Below are 25,130 nucleotides of genomic sequence, written 5' to 3'. Positions count from 1 at the left end.
GGTTATTAATAAATAAACACAAAAACCAACGGCGGTCGATGTGGAGTGTGCAGCCTACCACACCGAAGATCTTAGGTTAAGGTACCACAAGGTACCGTTAAGGCAAATCAACATTAAAAATAAGTTTTTTGCAGTTATTTAACTAATTGGAGCTTAAAAGTTTACACGTCGTGCACGTTACATATTTGTTAAGTTAACTGGCGCCAATTGGTCACACCAAGTGAATTTAAATCCACCTGATCCTTCTAGCGAAAAGGGGATTCCCTTCTTCCCCTCCTTGGATAGGCGGTTTCTGAAAAATGTTCTTTCTTAGATGAAGTATCATCTTTTATCCGTATAACAGCGTAGTCGCTGTATTTTAATTTGCTGAATTATGTTGATGTCTGCATAAAGCTCATACGGCTCAGCACTAAATCTTTTTCGGTACTCGCCGTCGCTTGCTCGTACAGGTCCGTTAATCGTTTGATGATGTCATGATCAATGCTTCTGCACCATATAGCAGGACGGGTGCGATCGATGACTTGTGGGGTATGACCCTACGTTTGCCTAGAGGGTAGCATTATACTGATGCTGTGCAATGTGATAATGCTGGTTCCCAAATAAACGAAGTCTTTTCCTATCTCCAAATTATGGCTACCAATACTGCCGTGGTTGACAATCCGAAAGTACGCTGAATCTTTGCTTGATGATAGATGGTACTTTGTTTTCATTACATTCATCATCAAACCCATATTTTTTGCTTCTTTTTCCAGTTTGTAGAAAGCAAAACTTACGTCGCAGATGTTCAGGCCGATGATGTCCCTTGCATTTGCATTTAAGTAATAGTGGATCACTTGTCCTAATCCAGGTTTGGTTTCAAGTGTCTTTCAGCCAATTCTGACTGAGAGCTTATAGTGTCCTTCCTAAATCTCACTGAGCTAATAGTGTTGATCACCGGAATTTTACCCAGCCGCATATGTTTTACAGAGAAACCAAATTCCGACAAAGCGGCATACAGGTAGCCCCTTTACATACTCTCGAAAGCGGCTTTAAGACCGACGAAGAGGTAATGTGTGTTATTTTTGCGTGCTTTATTGTCAAGATTTGGCGCATAATAAAAATCTAGTCGATGGTATATTTACCAAATCTGAAGCCGCACTGATTAGGACCAATCAGCCGATTTACGAAGATCTTCAATCTGTCACACAATACGCGTGATAGGAACCTATATGCGATTTTAAGAGGACTGATTCCGTCAGGGTGGTTGGCTCAGTTAATATGACTTCCTTCTTGTAGACTAGGCAAAGAACACTAGTCCGACCATATTTTGCGAAGAACCTGATGCATACGCCTTACCAACTCCTCGCCGCTGTATTGTAATAGCTCTGCAGGAAATCCATTAACACACGCGGCCTTCTTGTTTTTAATCAGGTTATTGCTTTATTAACTTGGTCATATTCGGATGGGGGACATTAATTGCATCATCATTGATTTCGGGATCGGGTCATGGGATCATCACCCGTGGGCAGAAAATTGTTGTCTCCATTTTTAAATATTACATAAACTAATTACTATCGGGACACCAGTTACAAGGTCTCCGTTTTCGTTCTTACAAAAGTTTGATTCGAACACAAAATCATCCGCCTGTTGCCAAATTTTGTTCGAAAATTTGCGGGCGCCGTTTGTGATAGCTAGCAACTTGAACTCCTCGCACCCACGCCTTCCTGGAGCTGTTTTTTTCTTTCAGTAAAGGCGTCTTGCTTTCCTTTTCAAGCCAATTATTAAAGAGTGTGAATAGTATATCGGATTCCAGGTGATTGAAGCATACTTTAGCTATGAACGCACTAACGAATTTTACAAAATTTTCCTGGTATATGTGTACTTGAAATTCTTCGAATATCGTCGCTAAGTTAGTATGAAAAAGTTAACATGGAAATCATTACATCAGTCAAGAGTAACATGAAAAATCGAATACGAGAAAGAAAGCACATTCATTGACTTGTTTTATAAAAATTAGTATTAGCTCATACCAAAAAAAAAAAATGAAAGATATAGCCAAACACAAAGATTTCTGCCAAACCTCAACGGCTCGTAACCTTTTCCAATTAGCTGGGATTTTTGATAGCTCGGTTGCTTTCAACAACTTTAATTACGAGAGCAACAAAACAACACAAGAAAAAAGAAAAACAAAATAAAACTAAAAAGACACAGAGCACAATAATAGAACGATTGAAAAAGTGACATACAAATTATATTTGTCTGCATTGCACTCAACACAGTGCCAAATTCTTAACGTTCATAGCTTTTGCCCGTGTTTGCCCTGAAAATCCAGACCTACATCAACAACGAGCAAAGTACTTTCAAACATATAAGAGCATATTGAGACGATACGAAATGAAACAAAAACTGAAACGAAATGAAATTATGCCAACCCGATTTTGCAGACAGAACAACAAGAACAACAACGCTGTATGCACATGATGGCTGCAAAGCTCCCGAAATTCCAGGCAGCGCGCAACTGGAAATTGTGTCAATCCGACGAGCAAACACACAAACTCACATATACATATGCATATGTCAATAAAATACGTGTTCAAATGTATGTGAACTATAAACGGCAAAAGTTGTTTATATGTATTTGTGTTTGTGTGTTTTGTATGCACTTGATAAACTGACATATATATGTACATACATGTTTATGCACTTAACGGGATATAAACGTCATACATAGAAATATCTATGGATATATATATATACATACATATATTTTACAATCCGGAAAGTATAAGAAACAGGAAGTGGTGCATTAATACGTCCACACACACACGCATACACAAGCATACATGAATGTAAGAAGAAAACTGTCAACACACTTCAATACGAATGCAATAAATACGTTTGTATGTATATATGTATTAATCATGAATGTAAAAGGAATACAGTGAAGGTGGAAAACACAGTACAGAAGAGAGGAGTGATAAAAATGGAAAACAAATTCGCGCTGAAGTGGCCTCAATTGAATTCTTGTCGTATATCTTTTGCCACTTTACTTCATGTTTTGTAGCTCTCAACGCAACGCGGCGGCGGTACCGGTAGGTTAAGGCGGCCATATGAATATATCATATGAACGCAGAACTTTTTAGAAAAATTAAAAAAGCAGCACAGTGGCAAATGTGGCAAAGCCGTAAGATACTAAAGAAAGCATAAAACAAACTTAGAAGAAAGAAAATCTAATAGCTGGCGAATAAAGATTTTATATAGCCAGTAGTTGAAATCGAGTTTCTTTTTCAAACTCTAACCACAACTTCCTTCTGAATTCTTCATGTTGCTTCGTATATCTGTATATTGTCTTTTAATCCTCGAGAACAATGACTGCAAACCCATTGCAAGCTTGACTTTGGTGGGTTGTATACACAAAATAGCGTAACTTAAAAGAAATGAATGAACTGGGAAGTTCACAGGGAAAACTGATTTTGTGATGAAGCAGAACCTTCTTATTACTGTACCATAAGAAATGAAGCCTTCTTATTACTGTACCATAAGAAATGAAGCTAACAGCAAGATCAGACCTCTGAGCTTGCGATGTGTTTAACGACCAGAATACGGTTCGTAAGAGAAGAAGTGGTGGCGGCGTAACAGTTATTATCCATTACATCTTGCGTAATGTAGCTTATTCGATTCTGAAATAGGCCGGAGATAAAAAAAAAAAAAAAAAAATTCAACTTGTTTTTCCTCGGTCAAGCGTAGTCAATATTGAAATTATATACATCTGCATACCTCCCGTCACATGATGTAATGGAGGATATCATATCTAAGGGTCACTTAGGGGTGATAATCACAAGAACTTACCAGCTGTCAACAGGAAACAGGAACTGGCTGAAAAAGTAGACAGCTCGACGTGGAGTGTCGTGCGAAGTAGCATTATCACACGAATGAGTTGAAGCCATCATAGCTCACTAGACATCTTCATCATCATCAGCGTAGTACATTTATACTAATCGGCTGGTAGCTAATGCTTACTCTGGTTTTCCGTCTGCTCTTACTAATTTCACAAAAAATGATTTGTCGATTGAATTACCTCAAAAAACTAGCTGAGGTGGTTTCGTATATGATTATTTATGAAGAATCTTTTTGTCCCCTTCATTCTGACTGATGTCACCAAAGTCATTGATTTGGGTCCGGCTTGATTTATCTCTTTTTCTTTAATATTGGAAGTAAAGATTTTTTTATGTTGTGTCTATAAGTAGTCCTTGTTTAGAACCTAAGTAACATTTGGTCCTGGGGATTTCACTCGCTTCTCGTGGCAGCCATAATTAAAAGCAAGAAATAGCTTAGCCTCCTAACCCGATTGCCCACACTTATGTTGAGACTACGTGGCCATATTTTAATACTACATTAAATTTGTGCGCCGACGACTGCCCCCTTTGCCGGCTCCATGATCTTTATTTTCTCGAGCAAAAACTGGAGTAAATAACCAAGCTCGTTATCTGGTTCATTGATGGGTCAAAATTTGAAGGAAGGTTGGCAGCGTGGCTGTATATCAGGAGATCCATGTAAGTCAGAACTTAGGGTTGAGTGTTTGTTTAATGGTGTGCTCAATTTATACTTATTATTAAGAATTCATGAGTTTAACACCGGCTTATAATAATTGAATATTCAATTATTATGTGCCTGCTGTCATCGAGCAAAGAGTCAGCGCATACGCGCCTTGGCAACCACGCTACTATTGGCAGCCATAATTTCGAAATAGTAAAAGACTTCGTTTATTTCGGAACCAGCAGCAACACTAGCAACAACATCAGCACTGAAATCCAGCGCAGAATCAATATTGCCAATAAATGCTACTTTGGACTAGGTAGGCTATTGAAAAGTAAAGCCCTCTCTCGGCGAACGAAAATCATACTCAAGCAACACCGCATTATCACAACACACAACAACCAGTGGACACAGAGCTGATCTGACAAACACAAAAATATTGGACAAAAACAAACGAGGGAGAGCGAGATACACTTTGGAAAGCTTACGAATATTGCAACAAAGGGAAAACACAGTCAATAAAAAGGAAGACACAGCTGACATTGCCTCTGCGTACCTACTATGCCTATAAGCACTTTAGTATGACAATGATACCCAATACGCGCGGTACTAATAATTTGTTAATTTTTTAGTTAATAATATAAACAAATACTGTAAGTTTTTTAGTTTTTGTTTTTTGTTATATGTAATTCAATGTTTAATTGTTAAAATTTAAAATGTAATGCAAAATATGTATAATGATTTTGTTGTTGAATATAGATCTCGCTCCTGAAGATGCTAGGGTGACTAGCGAGACAGTGAAGTAAAATTGTTTTATTTGCACTGAAAACCAAAGTAGGTCGAATAGCCTACTTAACTCCAATAAATTTAAGAAAATTGACCGGACTCACCAATAAGAAAATCATACTCTACAAGACACTTATCGTACCCGTCCTGCTATATGAGGCAGAAGCATCGACCATGACAACAGCAGATGAAGCGGCTTTGGGAGTGTTCGGGAGAAAAGTTCTTCGAAAGATTTATGGACCTCTACGCGTTGGGGATGGCGAGTACCGAAGAAGATTTAATGATGTGCTGTACGAGCTATACGCAGCCATCAACATAGTCCAGCGAATTAAAACGCAGCGGCTGCGCTGGCTAGGCCATATTATGCGAATGAGAGATCATGCTCAGGCCAAGAAAGTGTTTCTATCGGAACCCGCCTATGGAAGCAGAGGTAGAGGGCGGCCCCCACTCCGTTGAAAGGACCAGGTGGATAACGATTTAAACTCCCTTGGTGTGACCAATTGGCGCCATAACCGTTTAGACGGTTAAGCGCCAATTAAGTAAGTAAGTAAGTAAGTAAGACAAACTGAAAAGAAAGAAAGAAACATTTACTGGCATATTGTGATGATACCATTTCGAAAACCGCCAACGTAATCATCATCAGGCAATTTCGTAATGTTATCTCAAATAGACCAAATATATTCGTTGTGTTACCAGAATTAGTCTGATGAACAAACACCGAAAACCCGCTGGACTTATATTATAAAATAACTCCGGCCTCTAGATAAATAATAGTAGTTTTCTAGGACCTCGCGTAATGTCAGCTTCTAGATCTGGGGGTTCTTCCCCATCTAGAAGCCGGAGACTTGCCGCGCGTGCCCAGAATTCCAATACAATACGTGCTGAATCGATTCTTCCTGCAGCGCGTACTTTCTACATCTGCTGTTAGTGGCGAGGACTAATGTGCCACCAAGTGGCAATCAAGTCTTTGAAATCGATTGCGGATTAAATGTTTTCTGGAAGATCCTGACCTCGTTGGAGATATGAGGCCATCTATTTATTAACATTAATGACAGCTCAAAACTTTATAGCCTTACAGCGTCCGCAACCGAAATGTCAACCCCACCTTCGCGAGCAGAATCCTGTTACGAATATGACCCCACGTACCTTGTTGATACAAGGGGTGGAGGGCGGGATGCCCTAAAAGTTTCAATGTGGTCATATTAAGTCGTTCAGTGGATGATCGAGCTAGTGCCTTAATGGTACATGTCATCAGAACGTACCGGATCTATATCCGACAAAGGGTCATCAACTTCGATAACACTCGCCAAAACCGTCGGGGAGTATTTTTATCGCTGCAGCAACAACAAGAACGCTATTTGTAAGAGTTGCCTGGAGCATGCTGATGTAAATTATCCTGTAAGTTTTTGTTTGATTGCCTAGTTTTACCAGCTCTAGGTTAAAATATTTAGAAGTCGGTTAACTCCGATCTCCTGAGGATTTATGCGACGTCGAAAGCAGTTATAGTCTAAACGAAAAAGTTGTTACACCTTTCATACTATGCGGTATAAGCAAAAAACATCAAATTATTGGGTAAAACGAAGAATAAAAACAAAAGAAAAATTGATGAATAAAATCGAAATCATACAAATTGGGACGCATTTGGAATGTAACAGCAATGTTGATAACAAAAATAAGGCAACAACAACAAAATACGCTTAGAGACCAACACAAACCACAACACACTTACTCAGGGAGCTGGGCATAGAAATGAGGTTTTCCATCTGATGGCAATAAGGGCACTAACGCAGGTTGCAGAGGGCAACAAAGCAATACGTAGTTTGATAGTGGGGTAGAAGAAGGTGAAGAAAAGCAGATAGGCTCAATTCTAACAAATGATGCAAGTGTATCAGGAGCAGCGCTAACGGCCAAAACCAAAGTACAAATGTGAGCAAAAAGCAAATGTACTAATAACAATTCATGTGATGCCTTAAGGTGCAGTTCTATTTTTACACCAAACCACAAAACAACACAAAAAAAAAAAAACAAAAAATAAAAAAGACAATGGAAAGGCGATGGGTCAGGGCAGCTGCGGCCACAATCTCACAGCCGCATTCATAGTACCAGTTAACCTCAATACTGACTCTTAATTGACGTATTCATTTTGTCGTCATCACGATTGCATCACAAAAATTGTCGGCTAAAACGAAACGCTTGCTGCTGGGGCGAACGCAATTTTGCAAGAAGCAGGAAGAAACACATGCTCAACACGCTCTGCTTGAGAGTTACCGGCTAGAAAAGTGTTGTTTGTGTAAAACTGTGTGTTGGGCGCTGCTAACGCTGCTTGGTATTGATAATTTGCTGAGTTTGATTTTTGTTGTTGTTTTGTTTTTGTTTGTTGCAGAAACAGGATATATGTAAGTTATTTCAACCTACAAAACCATACCAATTTTCCACTTTGCAGCCGCACTTCGAGAAGCATCCTACTATTTTATCAATTTGTTAGTTCGCACTGTTTCGTTCGTTCTGATGCAACATTTGCTTTCACACCGGTACACCGGTTTGCTCACCAACAATTTCATCATTGCACTCATCGTCATCACAGTGCTTGGCTTAAAATGTTTGCTTTCGCCATCGTCAACACCAGTAACGTCATCATCGGCATCGTTTTTATCGTCATCGCTGCCGTCATTGGTAGCATTTTAGTTGTTTCGAGCATTGGATTTACTATGGCGCAATTTCGACAAAACAGCAAGCAACCTAACAAATCATTACACACACACACACACAAACATGCAAACAGACACGCTCGTCAATAAGTATATATGTATATATGTGGATAGTTAGAGCTGCATGAGTTATGTACATTCACCCTAATATATAACTGTATTTATGTGTATATTTACATATATAAATAACAATTGAAGCGCTACAAACATATCGACATATTATGCAAAAGAAACAAAAATGCACAATAACCAAATAGATACAACACGCGCGCGTTGCTGGTGTTAATGCCTTCTGCAAAGCCCGCTGTTCAAAAATGTGCTACGGAGCGTATGAGTAACACCAAATTTATTAGATGCGGAAGTATAGAGAGCATTATTGAGTATTTAAATTGTTTGGGAGAGCGTATAGCATAAAGTTATTCAGCGTCAGCGTTCGCTGCAGCAGCATTTGTTCTGTTGGGGATTCGTAGAGTTCTTGTAACAGCTCTTTGGTACTGTTAATAACAGCGTTATGTTTACTACATTTCACATTTTTGCTGCTATGTGGTTCATAGTACTGGTATGTTAAGCAATTTTATATATTATTTGAATGTCAGCAGTGAAGTTAACTGGGCCACTAATAAGTTGGTATATTTGTTCAAACCAGGCATGCTTAACGAACGAAACGATATCATTTCGTTACGATAATCAACTTGACTAATGACTTCGTTTCGTTTATTAACGTTAAGAACGACAAATTAACGTTAATTTGACGATCTTAACGTTAATAAACGAAACGAAGTGACTTCGTTTCGTTTATTAGCGTTGATTATCGTAACGAAATGATATCGTTTCGTTCGTTAAGCATGCCTGGTTCAAACACGATAACTGAAATCGGATTTTTGTTTAATTGCGCTAGAAAAATAAAATACATAGGCAAACGGTGTAAAATATAACAAGTATACCACCCACAATTTGTTATACCTATATCTTTAATGAAACTTTGTAAAATTATTGTGCTATTATGCTTGGTTTTCACTATGTCAAAATCACTGACATAAAATACTGACTTAACTGTCACCATGGCGATTTGGTGTCAAATGTGTTTTCATTACATATTAAAAACTGGCATGATGTCGATATAGCAGTGTGTGTCAAAGACTGTCATCAAATTGTGGTGTAAGTCGATTGACATCCAGTTTTCGCCACTGATGTCAAACGTTAAGTAAATATTTTTGACAGCCCATCAGCTGTTGCATTCTTTTGAACAAAAGACAATAAATTAAAGTAGAAGAAGTACGAAAGTGAACTAAATTTTGTAAAAGCCGATCAAATAATTAATTTAAACAAAAAAATGCAAAAAAATAAACAAATAGCAATAGCTGCTGCGACTCTTTGTTTTGTGACAAGCCTAAGGGCATGGACAGGAAAGCGGAACCAGCTAAGGAAGCGGAAGCAGTGGTGTGTTAAGCCAGGGGTTCGGGATAGAGGAACATGTGGGTTCTACGCTACACTGGCTTCTAAGCTGTTCGTGCGAGATCCAAAATGATGTAACAGTTTTTTGAGGATGACTCTGGAGGACTTTGACTTTCTTGTGGACCGCATAACCCCATACGTTTACAAAGCTAATAGAAAGATCCGGGAAGCTATCTCGGTAGGGGAAAGATTGGCAGTAACTTTATGTTACTTGGCAACAGGAAATAGCTTTTCTAGCCTGATGACTGTTTTCCTGTTGGGAAAAACTACCACCTGTCATGCAATACGTGAGACATGTGGTGCTATTTTTAAAACTTTGAAAGACGACTTTTTAAAAATGAGTTTTCATGTGATTTATTTAATCAGACACAAATCTACACATATATTAATGTTGGTTATATTTCGTCAAGGTTCCCAGCAGTCATGAAGAATGGACAGAAATTGCTCAACGTTTTGAACAGCAATGGAAAATCCCTAATTGCTGTGGGGCACTGGATGGCAAGCATGTAGCTGCATGCAGGTGCCTGAATACCTGCAAACTGCGGCTCTGAGTACTTTAATTATAAAAAATTCAACAGCATTGTTCTCATGGCTCTAATGAACTAGCCTCTCCGTTTGCTCGGCTGTCAATTTTTCAGTCAGTTTTCTCACCCGCTTCTTTTTTCAATGATATTACCGACTGGGTGAACGAAAATTGCACAATTTGAAGCTGAGTCATTCATTACGGCCTCCATTTTAAACTAAAAAGCACAATGCAACAAATTAATAAATCGAATTTTTTTTGCAAATTTTATAAAATTTGACTTTTATATATGTTGTGTGAAAGCAGCTGTGCGCACGTTTAATGACAGATTTGCCAGCATGTTGGCAAATCTGTTTTGTGTGTCAAACCTTGCCAACTGCGCTGGCAAACTGAAATGTGGTCGTTTTCACTTGGATGCCATTTTGTCTGACAGTGAGCTGTCAAACCTGACTGCAAACGCAACTGATACTATTTGACAGCTCGTTTTCATTATTTTGACAACATTTGAGAACATATATGCCATAATGAAAACGAAGCTTTAGGCCTGTTATTGTTGTAGCGATAAAGTCAGCAAGTATAAGCCCGCCCATTTGGGAACGATATATGTCCACATTGAACCTTCTAGGCTATCCAGCTCCCCATCACCTTAGTTCCATGAGAAATTTGGGGTTGCAAGAGCGGTGAGGTTGACATTAGGGCTGGAGAAATTATAAATTGCGCTGCCATTCCCATTGAAAGGGTTACGCTACACAATCTCTCGAATCAAGTGGGTATTCTAGTCACCTCTTATGACAGGTATACCTGCTGCGTGTATATTATATTCTCCTTACCCGACTTCAAAAAGAAATTCCGTTAAAAGTGTAAAATAGCTATTAAAATGAGGAAAACAAAAAAATTTTTCTAAATTTAAAATTATTTTTCCCTTTGGTTCCAGGAATAATTTTCTTAAAAAAGTGCAGAAATTGTATAAAATAATTTAAAAATAAAATTTTGAAATTGTCAACGAGTTTTCTTAGAAGACAGGTAAAATAAATGTTCGGCCTGGGTGCGTCTGGAACCGGCAGTGGGTAGGCGCACACGGGTCGATCTTGGAGTGGATGGTTCGCTCAAAGGAAATAAATAAAAACACAGGAGGAATTCCTCGTTATAAAATAATACTTTAATTTAGAGTGATGCAATATAAGATATACAGTGTTGATACAATATTACCTTGGCGCTTTAAGTGACGATGGTGATCCTTGAGATGTGTGCTGGTTGGCGGTCGATCGAAAAAGAGACCGGTTATCCCGTTGAGGACAACCGCTAAGCCGCGAAAAAGTCCTCTGGTATTAAGGAGGAGAAAAAAAGCCACACACACAACAGCCCCCACATATACGTGCATGGGTGCTGACAACCCGCACACACACGTGCATGCGTATGAAACGCATGCATGTGCATGCATGCACACAAATGCGGCGTGAGTGTGGGTGGCTGGAAATATTATTAAAACGTTAGGGAGGGGCGCCGTCAATCAGATAAAAGTTAGGCATTGGGCCTAAACATGCCGCCCCCCTTGCGGTACGCAACCTCACAGTCCGCCAAGGATCACCGACCGTGAAGAAGAGAAAAAAAATAAAAAACTTATAATTAATTATATCTAACTTAACATAATGCCGGACAGTCCGCCGGCTTGGCGGCACGCAAAATGGTGGGAGCTTGGTTGCTGCTGCCTCGGTCATTCACCAATTTTCCCGTTATGGTGTAAGGCGTGAGCCAGGTTTGCCTAGAGCTAGGGATTGCGAAAAGAAGTAAGAAGATATACGTGTTCATATTTCTTGCCGTTTATTACCAATTCATTGGAAATTCTATGCTTGTGAATTTTGTATGAAGAAAATTCAAAAAAAAAGAACTTATTGTAATGATACAAGATTTTAAACGCACACCTCCATTGTGAATTCAATAAAAAATAAAAAAAGTGTAAAAATTCATGGATTTCGGTCGTTACCGAACATTTTCATGTTAGGCCTTGGTTGTGCCCGAGAGTACCCAACCGAAGATGGTACTCTGAGCCAGCAAAGGGCCAAACGTGGTGGGCAGAATCCCTGGTAGCATTATTTCGGCATATACGTCTGTCCCTAGTACGAGGCGGATCGGGGCAGATGAATAAAACTGTAGATCCGCCAGACGGAGATGTGCGTACGGGGATGCGATGGCGCTGTCGACGCTGGTCGTGGGGGCCATTCGCCGAAAATTGGACACGACCGCCGCATGGGTTGCAATTCGTTTATTTTGGCCGTGTCTTCCTCGTATGCGTAGTAGGCATCCTGCTTGTCCGCCAATGGTGCTGGTAGGGAGTTGGAGCTCCCGGGCTAGCTCATCTGCGATAACGGTGGTGGGGGAGCATCCGTCAATCAAGGCACGGACGAGGTGTAGCCGCCCCCCAGCTTCTATCTTCACGACCGCGGTGGGTGTGATCGCTACCGTTGGTATCATGGTGGCGGTGGCTGCTGAATGCTGGGCTACAAGCCCTGACCGGAAGGCGGACACGGTGGTGAGCTGCAGCGTGTTGCCTCCGTGGCTGCGATCTTGTGGCTGATGTCGTTGATGCAGGCGAAGAGGCCTTGTCTCCGCTCTGCGGTCGCGCGGATGTCGTCTCCGTTGGGGGTTCCTGGGTTGCCGGCGAAGAGACCGGGTCTCCGCTCGGCCGTTATATGTATGGCGCTGTGCTGTCGCTGTCCCTTGTTGGAGCCGCTTCCTCTCGTGCTGCAGAAGTGGTCGAAATGATTTGGCTGTAGATGGTATGGTCGGGCGAAGAGACCGCGTCTCCGCTCCGGTTCGGCTGGCATCTCGGTTTTGGTGTGGACGAAGAGGTCCAGTCTCCGTTCCAGCGTCCGACGCATATAACGATATGGAGTCGTCTATCCGCTCTCGGGGTGAATCTAGCTCCTCTTCCACTTGGACGCTCCATGGCTTGGAGCGGGCTTCTTGTAATAGCTGCTCCTCTTCGTCGATCGAGGCGATGTGCAGCATCGTGTGGTGCTTCTCGCCGCACCGTTTGCATCGCCCTTGGCTCGGGCACGCGTTAGAGCGGTGATCAGGTGCCAGACAATTTCCGCAGTAGCTTTCGCGAATGGTTACGTAGAGGCGCTCTTCTGGTCTTTTCGCCCGAAAGGCTGGGCACAAGCGGATAGGGTGTCGCTCAAGACACACTCGGCATTCCGACGAATAACGCGCTGCGTTCGTGGCAGCATTACGTTTTAAAGCGGCAAAACGACCCATTTTTCTGAAAGGAGTGAAATAGGTTTCAATGGGTCGGGTCATTGTCAAAGTGCAGGGGCGAGTGGTCCCTAATTGTATTGTTGAGATTTGGGATATTTTAGTAGCGCTTGCGTAGGGGGCAAACATCTGTAGCAGTATAAAAATATTTGTATTTGGCGCACATCATGTGTATGGCCTCTTTCAACCCACGTTATGTGCCTGGGTCTTTAGTGCCTTACTTTGTTTATTTTGTGTCACCCGGCAGCGTTTTAGTTGGCCACGTGCACACTAGTGCTGCAGAAAATGAGCATTTACGATTTTCGGTTCACACATTCTGGTGCCGAACCGGGTAGAAAGTGTATAGCGTGGGTTCTTTTGAGTCGCTGTTATTTGTGTTGTTGGTGCTAAAACCCAACAACTTCCCTGCCCGCCACAAAAAAAATGTTTGGACAGCAAAATTGTATGCGATGTAAAGAAAAAAATAAAAAAATGTTCGTTTTGGATGAGGAGAATCATTTGTAGAATGTGTCATTTTTCTCTTTTTGTATTACCTTTCGGTAATTTATGAGAGTTGTTTATTCAATTTTTTTCCCAAGTACGCTTCTAGTCCGGTTTAATTGATGGCCTTTAGCAAATGGCACGGTTCCCGAAGGGTATTTGGCTCCGGTACCGATTTTTCGAAAACGGGTTCTTCGGTACCCGTTTGCATCATTTTATGCATCCCTAATATAATGTAGATTTAAAACTCGGCATGTATGTACATACGTTGGTATAAGTATATGGGCAGTCAGTGCCCATACTTTACCGCATTGGTAGTTTGACATACCTTTTTGGCCCATTTTTCATTTTCTACTACTACCGCTACCAAAACCTAGATTCTACCAATATTTCAGTATTTTCGCACTGAAAACGTATACTGTATACTGCGATAATTTTAAAGTATTGAATTGCAGAGCCCACCCAACTACCATTAGGGGGCGATACTGATCAAATCAATAAATTTTGAAAAAATTTGTGAAGAACTTAAACAGGAAATAAATTTTTGAGTGGAGAAATATAATGACTGAGTACGCGAATATTTTCTGCGCTATTTTTCTCAGTTTTTTTTTTTTTGTTTTTTTTTGTGAATAATTTGAAGGAAAATAAAAAGTTTTACGTAAACGATAGCAAGCTGACCTTGGTTATTTGGCGGCAGTAATTTTGGTACCTTGGAAAATGGTTGTGGTAGGTAGACGTTTTGGGATGTGATTTATTTGTGATTTGTTTGTTTTACGATAAATTGGGAATTTTTTGGTGCCAATATAAACCGTAGTTATCGTTTTCACGAAACTTCTACTACCATTTTCAGTGCCCCAACATTTTGCCTTTACAAAAGTCCATGCACTGGTAGATATTTACCAGCCGCAAAGACAAAAAAAATTGTGCACATTCATACACACCCGTGTATAGAATGTAAATTTCTCAGAATTGAAACAAACGGGACTAATCGAAAGAATTTTTCCGTTGTTTCATTATTTTTACTACGGCGCGTGGCCGTAGTACAATCGCTTGCTAATTTTTTAATTGAGTAGACGTGTTCCTGCTGTGGTGTAAATTTATCTCGCTTTCCGATCACACCAGTGTGATATTTGCGATATCTTTCAAGGTAAAACCTTTTGACAAGAGATTTCTTCGTTTATTTAATCACAGATCCGAAATTTGAAGATGCCTGAGCTACCGTGTTGGGTTGCTCCAAGTCGATACGCTGTAAAAATGGGCCAAAAACATGGCATAAGAAAACCAATTGTGGTTCAGTGCGTGCGCAAGGTTTCAGCTTCTCAGCGATATATTTTGTCATTGACGCTAACTTAAAGCCACCCATGTGATGGAAAATAGAATGCCCTACAGCCAATATTAGCGCATAAGTTTTGTCAATCATTGATTCGCATACAGTCTTAAAATTGAATAATTCGAAAGCCGAAAAACGGTAAGTCCATTTAATCATTTTGGGCGCATTTAGCGCTTCTTGTGTAAGATTTATTGGGGCTTTCCACGCGGCCATCAAATGTGGTACCAACGGATAATCGATCCTAAATGGTGCAGCTAACGAATATTGCTGATACTTCTGATTTTCATATTGCGACATTCCACTCAGATTACCAATGCAAATATCTGCCAACCAAACTGCATTTACAATCGGTATATTCCACTCTTTGGCAGCGGTGTTTTTATCACCTTCGGGTTTTTTTTTTTACAAATCAAAACTGTATTATGCTTCGATAAGTATGATGTGTATATGGCACCACATTCTTCTACCATTTGCTGTATGCGAAAGCTTTCTTCACCTTCAAATCCATGTGTTGAAATTATGTGTTTATCTAGAGGCTTCTGATATCCAAATTGACTGGGAAACGGTAGATGAAGTGCTTGCCATGGCGGCAGTAATTGTTTCTTAAAGCAAATATCACTCAACCAATATGCTGTTATGCAACGTTTGGAGTCGCGCAATGCTTGCATCACCACCCCATGACGTTGCGTACGACAGAGCACATGTGTAACGCGTTGACAATAAACGCGTTCAATATCACCACCAAATTGCCGTATCGTCTCCATCCAAATTGGCAATTCATTTGCATCGGTTTCATCATACTCCACAATATAAATGTACAGCCAACAAGGAAAAGGTCAGGTGGTAATTTTAAATTCGGATTGTGTCCGTAGAATTGCGGACGCGGTGGAAGCGGCATATTGGGGCGGCCTTGTATGAATCCAGCCTGTGTCATGACACCTTGAGGCGATTGTGTAGATTGAGGCTGGGGAACTTGTGCCACCGCAATTTGCCGCCGATCAGAGAGTTTATTTTATAGTAATTACATGGGTGAGATAGGATAACAAGTCTGCGTCATTACAGAACATTCGTCGCAAAACTTGGATATACCTGTTTATATATGTATATGTATGTATGATGGGATTTTACTTGTGCGTTAATCTAGCAATTTTAATGTTAATCGCACTGGCTGTTTTATTTTAATTTTATATTCAAAATAATATTATTCGGTTAAATTAATTTCATAATGAATTCAGTAATTAAGGATATATTAAAGATATAGTATATGTCTGTATTTATACATATTTGACACCTCCTTCAAATTTCTCAATTGCTCGCTAAATAAATTTTTATGCATCTGAAGATGTGTGTATCATTCGTTATGCCAATTATAAGCACTTAGTTCTTTTTAATAAATTTTGTTGCTATACATTGCAATATTTATGATAAATGGAACGACATGCTGCCTTCATTCGCGGCAACTTTAAGCTTTTCTCGCATCACTTCCTGACTTGAATAATCAGGCAATTTTAAATAATTTACACATGTCATCACTGATGGTAAATATTCGTTTGGATTTTGATTACCATCAAGTGTTTTGCGCACAATTGTTAGCTGTGGTGTTAAAGACTTAAAACCTCCAGTCGGTAGTCGGGGTGAGCCGGTCACAAATTGTAAAAAAAGACGCTGCTCGTCACGATTATATGAAGAGAGGATATCATATAGATATTGTATCGCCTGGGAATCTTGGGTAAACCCATGGTCAGTACGGCAACAGTCTTGAAGCATTTTAACGTCCCATCGTTGGTAGTTGCAAGCACCAGAACCACAAAAAACATTTTCCAACTCTTCAGGATAAAACATACGCAGACGTTGTGTCGGGAAAACCGAGTCAAATCCTTCTCGTAGCGCCTCAAATTGTTTCTGCACGCCTTCAACAAGGAACCACTACGTCACCAATGAGATGTACTGATGTAGATTGTGAATTGTTACTGGCGTATCACGACCACCACGGCATAGTTCTATATTTGCATAGCCTGGTAAAACGAAATCCAATCCAAGATCAGCTATGGGGCATCCATCCAAATCCAGCGATTCAATCTTTTCAGTCTTTTCCATTGCATCAAGTTTCGATTCGTTTAATATTTGATCGCGTTCAAGTACCACGTCCTGTAATCTTACCAATGTACTTTGCACTTCGGGTGCGACACGTGCCAAATCGGCTAAACCAACTGAATATTCTTCATTCAATAGCCAGCGGTAGAACGGTATTGAGAATGGTAGATCCAACATTCGACTATCCATAACAGCCTTAGCCATAAATTTTCCAAGGAATTTGAATTTTGCTTTGGCTTTTGATACTTGCGGCAATTTGGATGACTTGCCCAATGGCATGGGAAAGAGTCCGTGTGGAGTATTTACATATGCCATGGATGTGCTGGTCGTTATTGTCGCCACAGATGATACAATATCGCTAATTTCAGGTGGTGATCTATCACCTCTTTCGCGTGGCAGCTGTTGTGATAGTTGGGACTGATTTTGCTGGGTCTCGTGTTCCATTATCATGTTTAAAGCACTATCATTAGGAGATGAAGTGATACCCACTTGATCCATATTTAATTGGCGCTGCTGATATTGCAGCTGTTGCTGATGATTGTGATGCAATATCATACCAGACTGTGGGGCATTACCAGCGACTACAACTTGATGTTGTATTATTTGCTGGGGATGCTGTTGTTGTTGAAGCGACTGTTCTGGTACTGGGGTGCCACCTGCTGCTACGACCATCGTCTGTTGCTGTTGTTGTATTTGTATTGCCCCACCATTGCTGTTACCCAAGCGACTATTCAACATGTTGGCCAGTGCAGTTTTTGTTTTCATATTCATTTGCTGTTGTTGAGTTTGTTGCAATACGCCCTGTTGTTGTGGATTATTGATTTGCTGCTGTGGCAGCTGTTGCTGCTGTTGTGGTGTTGGTTTGTCACCTTCAACAGAACCTTCTTTACCATCTTTAATTACTTTCGGCTTGTCTAAGTCAAGCAAAGTTTTGGCTGCAGATGGCTGTTGCGTCTTTTGGGGATTCAACGATTGCAAACCAGATGGTGTATCTGATAATATATGAAAATGTGAAGTGGGAGGTGGACCCATTGGTGTTGGACGTAATTCTGCATCGATTTGGTAATTTATAAGACCCCATTGTTCCAGGAATGCATGTACACGCATTATAGCGCATACATCACCAGCTAGGTTTCTGCGACAGGCGGTGCTGGTTAAGTATTCAGTTGGATTTAATCTGTAAGTATCAATCATAAAATTACGATAAGCCATAAAAATTTCAGGAGGTTTTGATTTATTTTTGCCATTAAAAAATTCCGACATGGCACGTTTTTCAATAATATGGATAGAGTTGTAGTCAAACCAAGCCGAATATGAGGGTACAATAATGTGATGGGTTTGCTCGGTAACATTGTCTTCCATATCCTCTTGGGCAGAGGAAGAGAACTCTTGAGTATTACTGTTGTCACTAGTTTTACCAGTTTGTGAATTTTCACCATCGCCAGTGGAAAGCGCCGGAGCCGCGCTACCGCCTGTCATTTCATCATCTAAATCTGTCATAGTGCCACTTTTAATGGGTATCATATCATTGTCAGCACGTGATTTTCCTCCTGGTGCTGGACTAGCAGTTGACTGCATGGGCGCTGATTTTACAACCTCTTGAACATTCGGTTCTGCTGGTGGATCATCCATGTCACGTGTCAAATCTTCATCGTCATCTTCGTTACGCAATTTTTTATGCAATACGGCTGGCGAACGCTTACGTTTGCCAGGTTTCGAAGTGTTTGGTGATGGTGAACGACGTCGCTTTTGTTTACCTGTCGTAGTACCACTTACACCAGAAGAAACGCGTTTCTTTTCATCCGTTCCAAATGACATCATATCATCAACAGACATACGATGTTTATGTGTTTTCTTTTTGCCCATTTCATCGACTTCGTAATCCTCTTCGACCATCCATTCATTATATTGCTCCAAATCCAAAACCCAAGATGCCGAAACAAGCCAACGTTCTCCAGTTGAGTCTGGATTTTCGGGGACGAATTCGGGTAAATCAAAAGTATTTACTGCCCAAGAGTCGTATGATTCAGGAAAATAATACCAATGCAACATTACATGATTTCCGCGCTTAAAAACTGGTCGTGCATATTCATCTGGATGAGGATCAACCACCGGATATATAATGTGAGTAGCTTCATCCTCATCGAATACGATTTCTACACGTCTGGTAATTAGTATATCACGTAATCGTTGTGCTAAATCTTTGCTTACTTCTGGTCTGATGTAAATATAATGTATACGATAAAGATTTGCCTCAACCAACGCTTGTTCAATGTCAATCACCAATTGGATATTTGGATCTTTACGTGGTGGATTTTTACCAACGGAAAAATCAAATTTTTTTTCGCGTTGCTCGGCACGAAATCTAAACATTGTGCTGAAGATGATACATAGGCCACCGCCAGGCTTGAAATCCATAAATAAACGCATCGGGATTCGCGTTGCCGGCGGCTCCTGAGCATTTTTGCCCAACTTAGCCTCCACATATTGCAAAAATTGTATTAATAATTGTGCCAACGATTCTTTGGTTAAGTGCATCTGCGTTCTGTGGCAGACCCTGAGTCTGCGTTAGGGTTCTGGTGTCCTCGCTCGGGGTGAGTGAGTGAAATGGGGTTTGGTTGTGAAAATTAAAAATAAGTGTTTTGTGGCAGATGGGGATCTGCATTAGGGTGGTTGATTGGCCTCGGTGGGCGAGCGCTGGGTTTTGAAATTTTGAAAATTTTAAAAGGATTATGGGCCGAGTGCCTTTGCTTTCTGTGGCAGACCGAGGGTCTGCGTAAAGGCTTTTCTGGTATACTCGTTCTGGAATAACGAGTAAGTGGGATGGTTTTTTTTTTTAAATGAAAAAATAGAATTTTTTTTTTTTTTTTTTTTGAACGGAGGGATGTGGAGGAACGGGGGGGATTGTTAAGCGAAGCTTTTGGTCCTCGCACAATCTATCTCCGTGGGAAGAAGGATCAGTTTGACCAAAGGTCGTCTGACTTGACCCTTCTCGGTTATGAGGTCGACTACACGTACTCGGTTATCTTCGCCGGGGTGTACGTTGACGACTCTGCCTAACCTCCATTCGTTGGGAGATAAGTTGTCCTCTTTGATGACAACTAGATCATCCACTTTAAGATTTTGCTTTGACTGTTTCCACTTCACTCGTTTTTGAAGTTCGGAAAGGTATTCAGTTTTCCAACGAAGGCAGAAGGTTTGATGGAGGGCCTTGAGCTTCTGCCATCTGTTTATTATGGAGGCCGGGCTTTCGTTCACATCCGGTTCTGGCGGCGCCAGAAGATGGCTGCCCGTTAGGAAATGTCCTGGGGTTAGTGGTTCCAGGTCCGTTGGGTCATTCGACCCCGGACTGAGAGGGCGCGAGTTGAGGCACGCCTCAATCCGGCACAAAAGTGTTTGGAACTCCTCCATAGTATATTTGTGGGGAGAAGCGATCTTTTTGAAGTGGCTTTTGAAGCTCTTCACTCCCGCTTCCCACAAGCCGCCCATATGTGGAGCGCCAGCGGGAATAAAATGCCAAGTTAATGCTTGATGGCTATACTTGGAGACTGTTTTGTCTCGGCTTTCTGCCAGGAAGGCTTTGAATTCCGATCGTAGAGATCTGGAAGCTCCGACAAAGTTCGTACCATTGTCGGAGTAGATGTTCTTCGGACATCCTCTTCTCGCGATAAAACGCGAAAAGGCCGCGAGGAAGCCTGGGGTACTAAGGTCACTAGTGGCTTCTAAATGGATGGCCTTAGTGGAAAAGCAGACAAAAAGGCATACGTAGCCTTTTGACAGTCGACATCCCCTACCGCGGTAGCTTTTGATGTCGAAAGGCCCTGCAAAGTCTACCCCGGTATTGGTGAACGCGCGGGTAAAAGTAGTCCGTTCGCAGGGAAGGGTCCCCATAAGTTGGGACTGTACCTGCTTTCGGTGAATAATGCAGGTTTTGCACTTGTGGATGATGGCTCTGATCATTGTCTTGACATTCGGTATCCAGTATTGGGTTCGGATAAGACGGAGCATGAGCTGGTTCTCGCCATGAAGGGAGTCATGATGAGCCATCATAACTGTAAGGCGAGACAGCCTACAATTGTACGGCAAGATGATCGGATGACGCTCATTGTATGACATGTCCTTTGAAGCCCCTAGCCGCCCCCCTGTTCTAATAATATCATCTTTGTCGATATATGGGTTGAGTGACAGTATTTCACTCTTTCGATCGATAGGTTCCCTATTTTTCAATTTTAAATATTCTGTCCCGTAAAATTGTTTCTGGCAGACTCGTATTAATGCTTGAGTCGTTGCCTTAATCTCATCGGCTGAGATTATGCACGACCTTTCGTGGAACATTGCTTTAGTTTTTGGGTGAGTTCGTTTATAAAATCTCCTAACATAGGAAAGAACCTTTAAAGCCCTGGGTAAATTTGAAAAACGGTCGAGAATATCTACATGATCTACCCTTGTCGTGGCATATGTTTGTGCCCTCTTCTCCTCAACGGACGTTTTGTATTCGGTCTCTTGTGCTGGCCAGTGGGAATTGTCTTCTTGCAGCCAAGAAGGTCCCTGCCACCACAACGAATTGTTGGTCAACTCTGATGCAAGTAGTCCTCTGCTTCCTAGATCCGCTGGATTAGATTCCGAGTCCACGTGAAGCCAGTCCTTGCTACCGACCATATCGATGATCTTAGTGATTCGGTGTGCGACGAAGGTTGACCAGGAACAGGGCGGCTTTCTTATCCATGCGAGTACGATGGTTGAGTCCGTCCAGAGGTGAACTTTTACGGGTCCCAAATGAATATTTCGGAATATTGATTCCATCATTTCTGCGAGAAGCACGGCGCCGCAGAGTTCTAAACGTGGTAGCGAGATGGTTTTCACGGGAGCTACTCTGGTTTTTGCTAAGAGTAAGTGAATGAAAAACTGATCGTCTCTTTTTACGCGCATGTATACCGCTGCCGCATATGCTTTCTCGGAAGCGTCACAGAAGCCGTGGATTTCTATGTCGTCTTCCGGTGAAAAATTTACCCACCGCGGTATCCTAATGTTATCTATTTCGCTATAGTGTTGGGTGAAATTTTCCCACCGTTCTAAGGTAGTTGGGGAGACAGGTTCATCCCACCCGGTGCCCTCTAACCAGATGTTCTGCATTAGTATTTTTGCTACTATGACCATTGGTGCAAGCCAGCCTAAAGGGTCGAAAAGTTTGGCTATAGCGGATAGGATTGCGCGTTTGGTGATGATCTCGCCATTCCTTAAAACTCCTGCGGTGAAGTAAAACATGTCTGAATGCGCGTTCCATCGTATTCCGAGTGCCTTCACCGAGCTAGCCTCTTCGAACGCTAGGAAGTCCTCGCTGAGTAGATCCGTTTTGGGGATGTCCTGAAGGATTTCCTCACAATTTGATGTCCACTTGCGCAATGGAAAGCCAGCTGAGTGTAATGCATCGCGAATCTCGTTTCTTGCTTTGATAGTTGACGCTATTGTATGCCCTCCCGATAAAACGTCGTCGACATACATACTTTCGCGTAGTATACCCGATGCTATTGGGTGGGTATTTTCTACATCATCAGCCAATTGTAGAAGTGACCGTATCGCGAGGTAGGGGGCGCAGTTTACACCAAAGGTGACAGTCTTTAGTTCGTAAAGACTGATGGGTTCGTTGGGGGATGTTCGATGGACAATCCGTTGAAATTTGGTGTGATTTTCGTTCACCCAAATTTGCCTATACATCTTTTCGATGTCGCTATTAAAGACGAAGCGATACAGTCGCCAACGTAAAATTAAAATAGGCAAGTCTGCTTGGAGCACTGGACCTGGGTGGAGTATGTCGTTTAGACTAATTCCATTTGCCGTCGGACTTGACGCGTTGAAGACGACGCGCACCTTGGTAGTGGTACTTTCCGCCTTTACAACGGCGTGGTGGGGCAGGAAATAATTATCCGAATCGTCGGATGGTATATTATTCTTAATTTTTCTCATATGTCCAAGTGTTTCGTATTCTGACAACACCCGAACATACTCTTTTCCTAAATCTTGGTTTTTCAGTAATCGCCCCTCATTTCTGAAGAATTGTGAACATGCACGCTTTAGGGACGGTCCTAATTTAATATTCTCAGGGTAATCCTGCCTGAATGGTAGCGAAACTGTATATCTTCCACTTTCATCACGTTTTGTTGTGTCCTTAAATAACTGTTCACAATACCTTTCTTCTTCATTCAGCATTTTGTTTTTGGGAACATTTTCTACCTCCCAGAAAGCTTTTAATTGGTTGTCCAACGCAACCTCGTTGTAGAATGACATGATGCTCTTCGTTGGACTCGGTGCTTCGATGCGACCGGTTAGTATCCAACCGAACACTGTCTCTTGGGCCAAAAGTGTATTTAGTACATTCTTTTTCAGACCGCTCAGTATAATTTGGGGATATATGTCTCCTCCAAGTATGAGGTCTACGTCTTCGTTGATGTAGAACCTTTTATCTGCCAAAACCAAGTCTGGGAATGCCTGCATAGTCATGGCGTTGATATGGCAGGATGGAAGATTCCCAGTGAGTTTGGCTAGGACTAGAACGGGTGTAGTCAGGCTGAAGCAGGCATCCACTGGTGAACGTAATTCAATTTTGGATGCCTCTTTCACCTGAGCTGACACCGCATTTGTGATGCCTGAAACTTGGGCATGCATTTTTCTCGCTGGCAAATTGATTCTGCGTTTCAGTCTTTCAGTTATAAAGGAACATTCAGACCCTGAATCAATTAATGCCCGTGCGGAGAAGTCGGTACCATTATGGCGAATGTGTACGCGAGCAGTTCCTAATAGCACACCTGTGCTGGAATTCGTATGACAGGATGTCACATTTTTGTTCCCGTTTGAACCTGGTTTTTCTGATTCCTGTCTCGCTAATGCCTGTCTAGAAGTAGAGGGCCTATTATCGTAGGAGTGTTGGGGCGGGTTGTAGGTGGTGTTTTTCTGTAGGGTATCCGCATGCAGGAGCGTGTGGTGACGAGAGTGGCATTTGGAACAGTTGTAGGAACTGGTGCACTTCGTCACGGTGTGTCCTGGGGATAAGCAATTCAGGCAGCCACTTGTGGATTTTATAAATTTAATCCTTTCTATTGGGGTTAAGTCGCAGAAGCGTGAACAGTTGCGTAATCTGTGTTCAGGGGATTTACACATTTTACAAATTGATTTTATTGTTTGCTTGGATACTTTCGTTTGAAAAGCACCAAGTCTTTTCGTAGGGGTTTCCGTTGATTGTCGCGACGCGTTTGGTTTTTGCACTTTCGAAGTGGCATGCCCTGTAAAACCAGACACTGTTTCAAGTGTCTGAAACCGATTAGACAGGAATTTACCCATATCCTCCCACTTGGATATGTCCATTTTATGGTCTATACTTTGCTCCCAAAGAGCCAGCGTGCTCTCTGGTAACTTGGTTGAGCATAGATAGGTCAGGATTGCATCCCAATTGGAAGTGTCAATTTTGTGGCATTTGAGGGACGAAATACAATTATTTATATCATTTTGCAGCTTTTTTATTGAACTGCCACACTCACTTTCTACCTTTTTTAAGTTAAATAAAATTTGTAGTTGTGTGTTAACTAAGATACGTTTGTTTTCGTATCTTTCACACAAGTTTTTCCAGGCCATCTCGAAACCTTCATTTGTGAGAGGGCATTTTTTTACGATATCTTTTGCTTCGCCCTGCGTTTTGTTGTTGAGATGGAATAACTTTTCCACCCCTTTCAAACTAGAATTGTTTATATAAATTGCCGTGAAAAGGTCGCGAAAAGTTGGCCAAGACAGATAATCCCCTTTAAAAACTTCCGTATCGCAAGCAGGGAGGCGAATTTTATGCCCATGAGGTTCTTGCTCAGGGTTGACGTTCTTTTCATCCTTCTTATATTTTTCTGCCTCAGCAGATATAGACGCTGAACATCGCACGTAGATTGCGTATGCTGCCTTTTGCTTCTTTCTGATCGCCATAACGTCATCTGCTGACACCTCA

General features: G+C 41.5%; 1 protein-coding gene and 1 pseudogene across 1 annotated transcript; one reads left to right on the top strand and one right to left on the bottom strand.

The window, feature by feature from the left end:
* The first annotated feature begins 9,342 nt into the window (after positions 1 to 9,342).
* Positions 9,343 to 10,070, top strand: LOC137250102 (uncharacterized; annotated as a pseudogene).
* Positions 10,071 to 16,456: 6,386 nt separating this feature from the next.
* Positions 16,457 to 19,714, bottom strand: LOC137247791 (uncharacterized). Its single transcript, XM_067778740.1, is given in 1 exon segment — positions 16,457 to 19,714. A coding segment is annotated over 1 exon segment (3,213 nt). The 5' UTR covers positions 19,685 to 19,714; the 3' UTR covers positions 16,457 to 16,471.
* Between the last annotated feature and the right edge of the window lie 5,416 nt (positions 19,715 to 25,130).

This window comes from Eurosta solidaginis, chromosome 4 (assembly GCF_040869045.1).
Source record: "Eurosta solidaginis isolate ZX-2024a chromosome 4, ASM4086904v1, whole genome shotgun sequence".
Lineage (NCBI taxonomy): Eukaryota > Metazoa > Arthropoda > Insecta > Diptera > Tephritidae > Eurosta > Eurosta solidaginis.
This window is presented reverse-complemented; position numbering and strand designations above follow the sequence as displayed.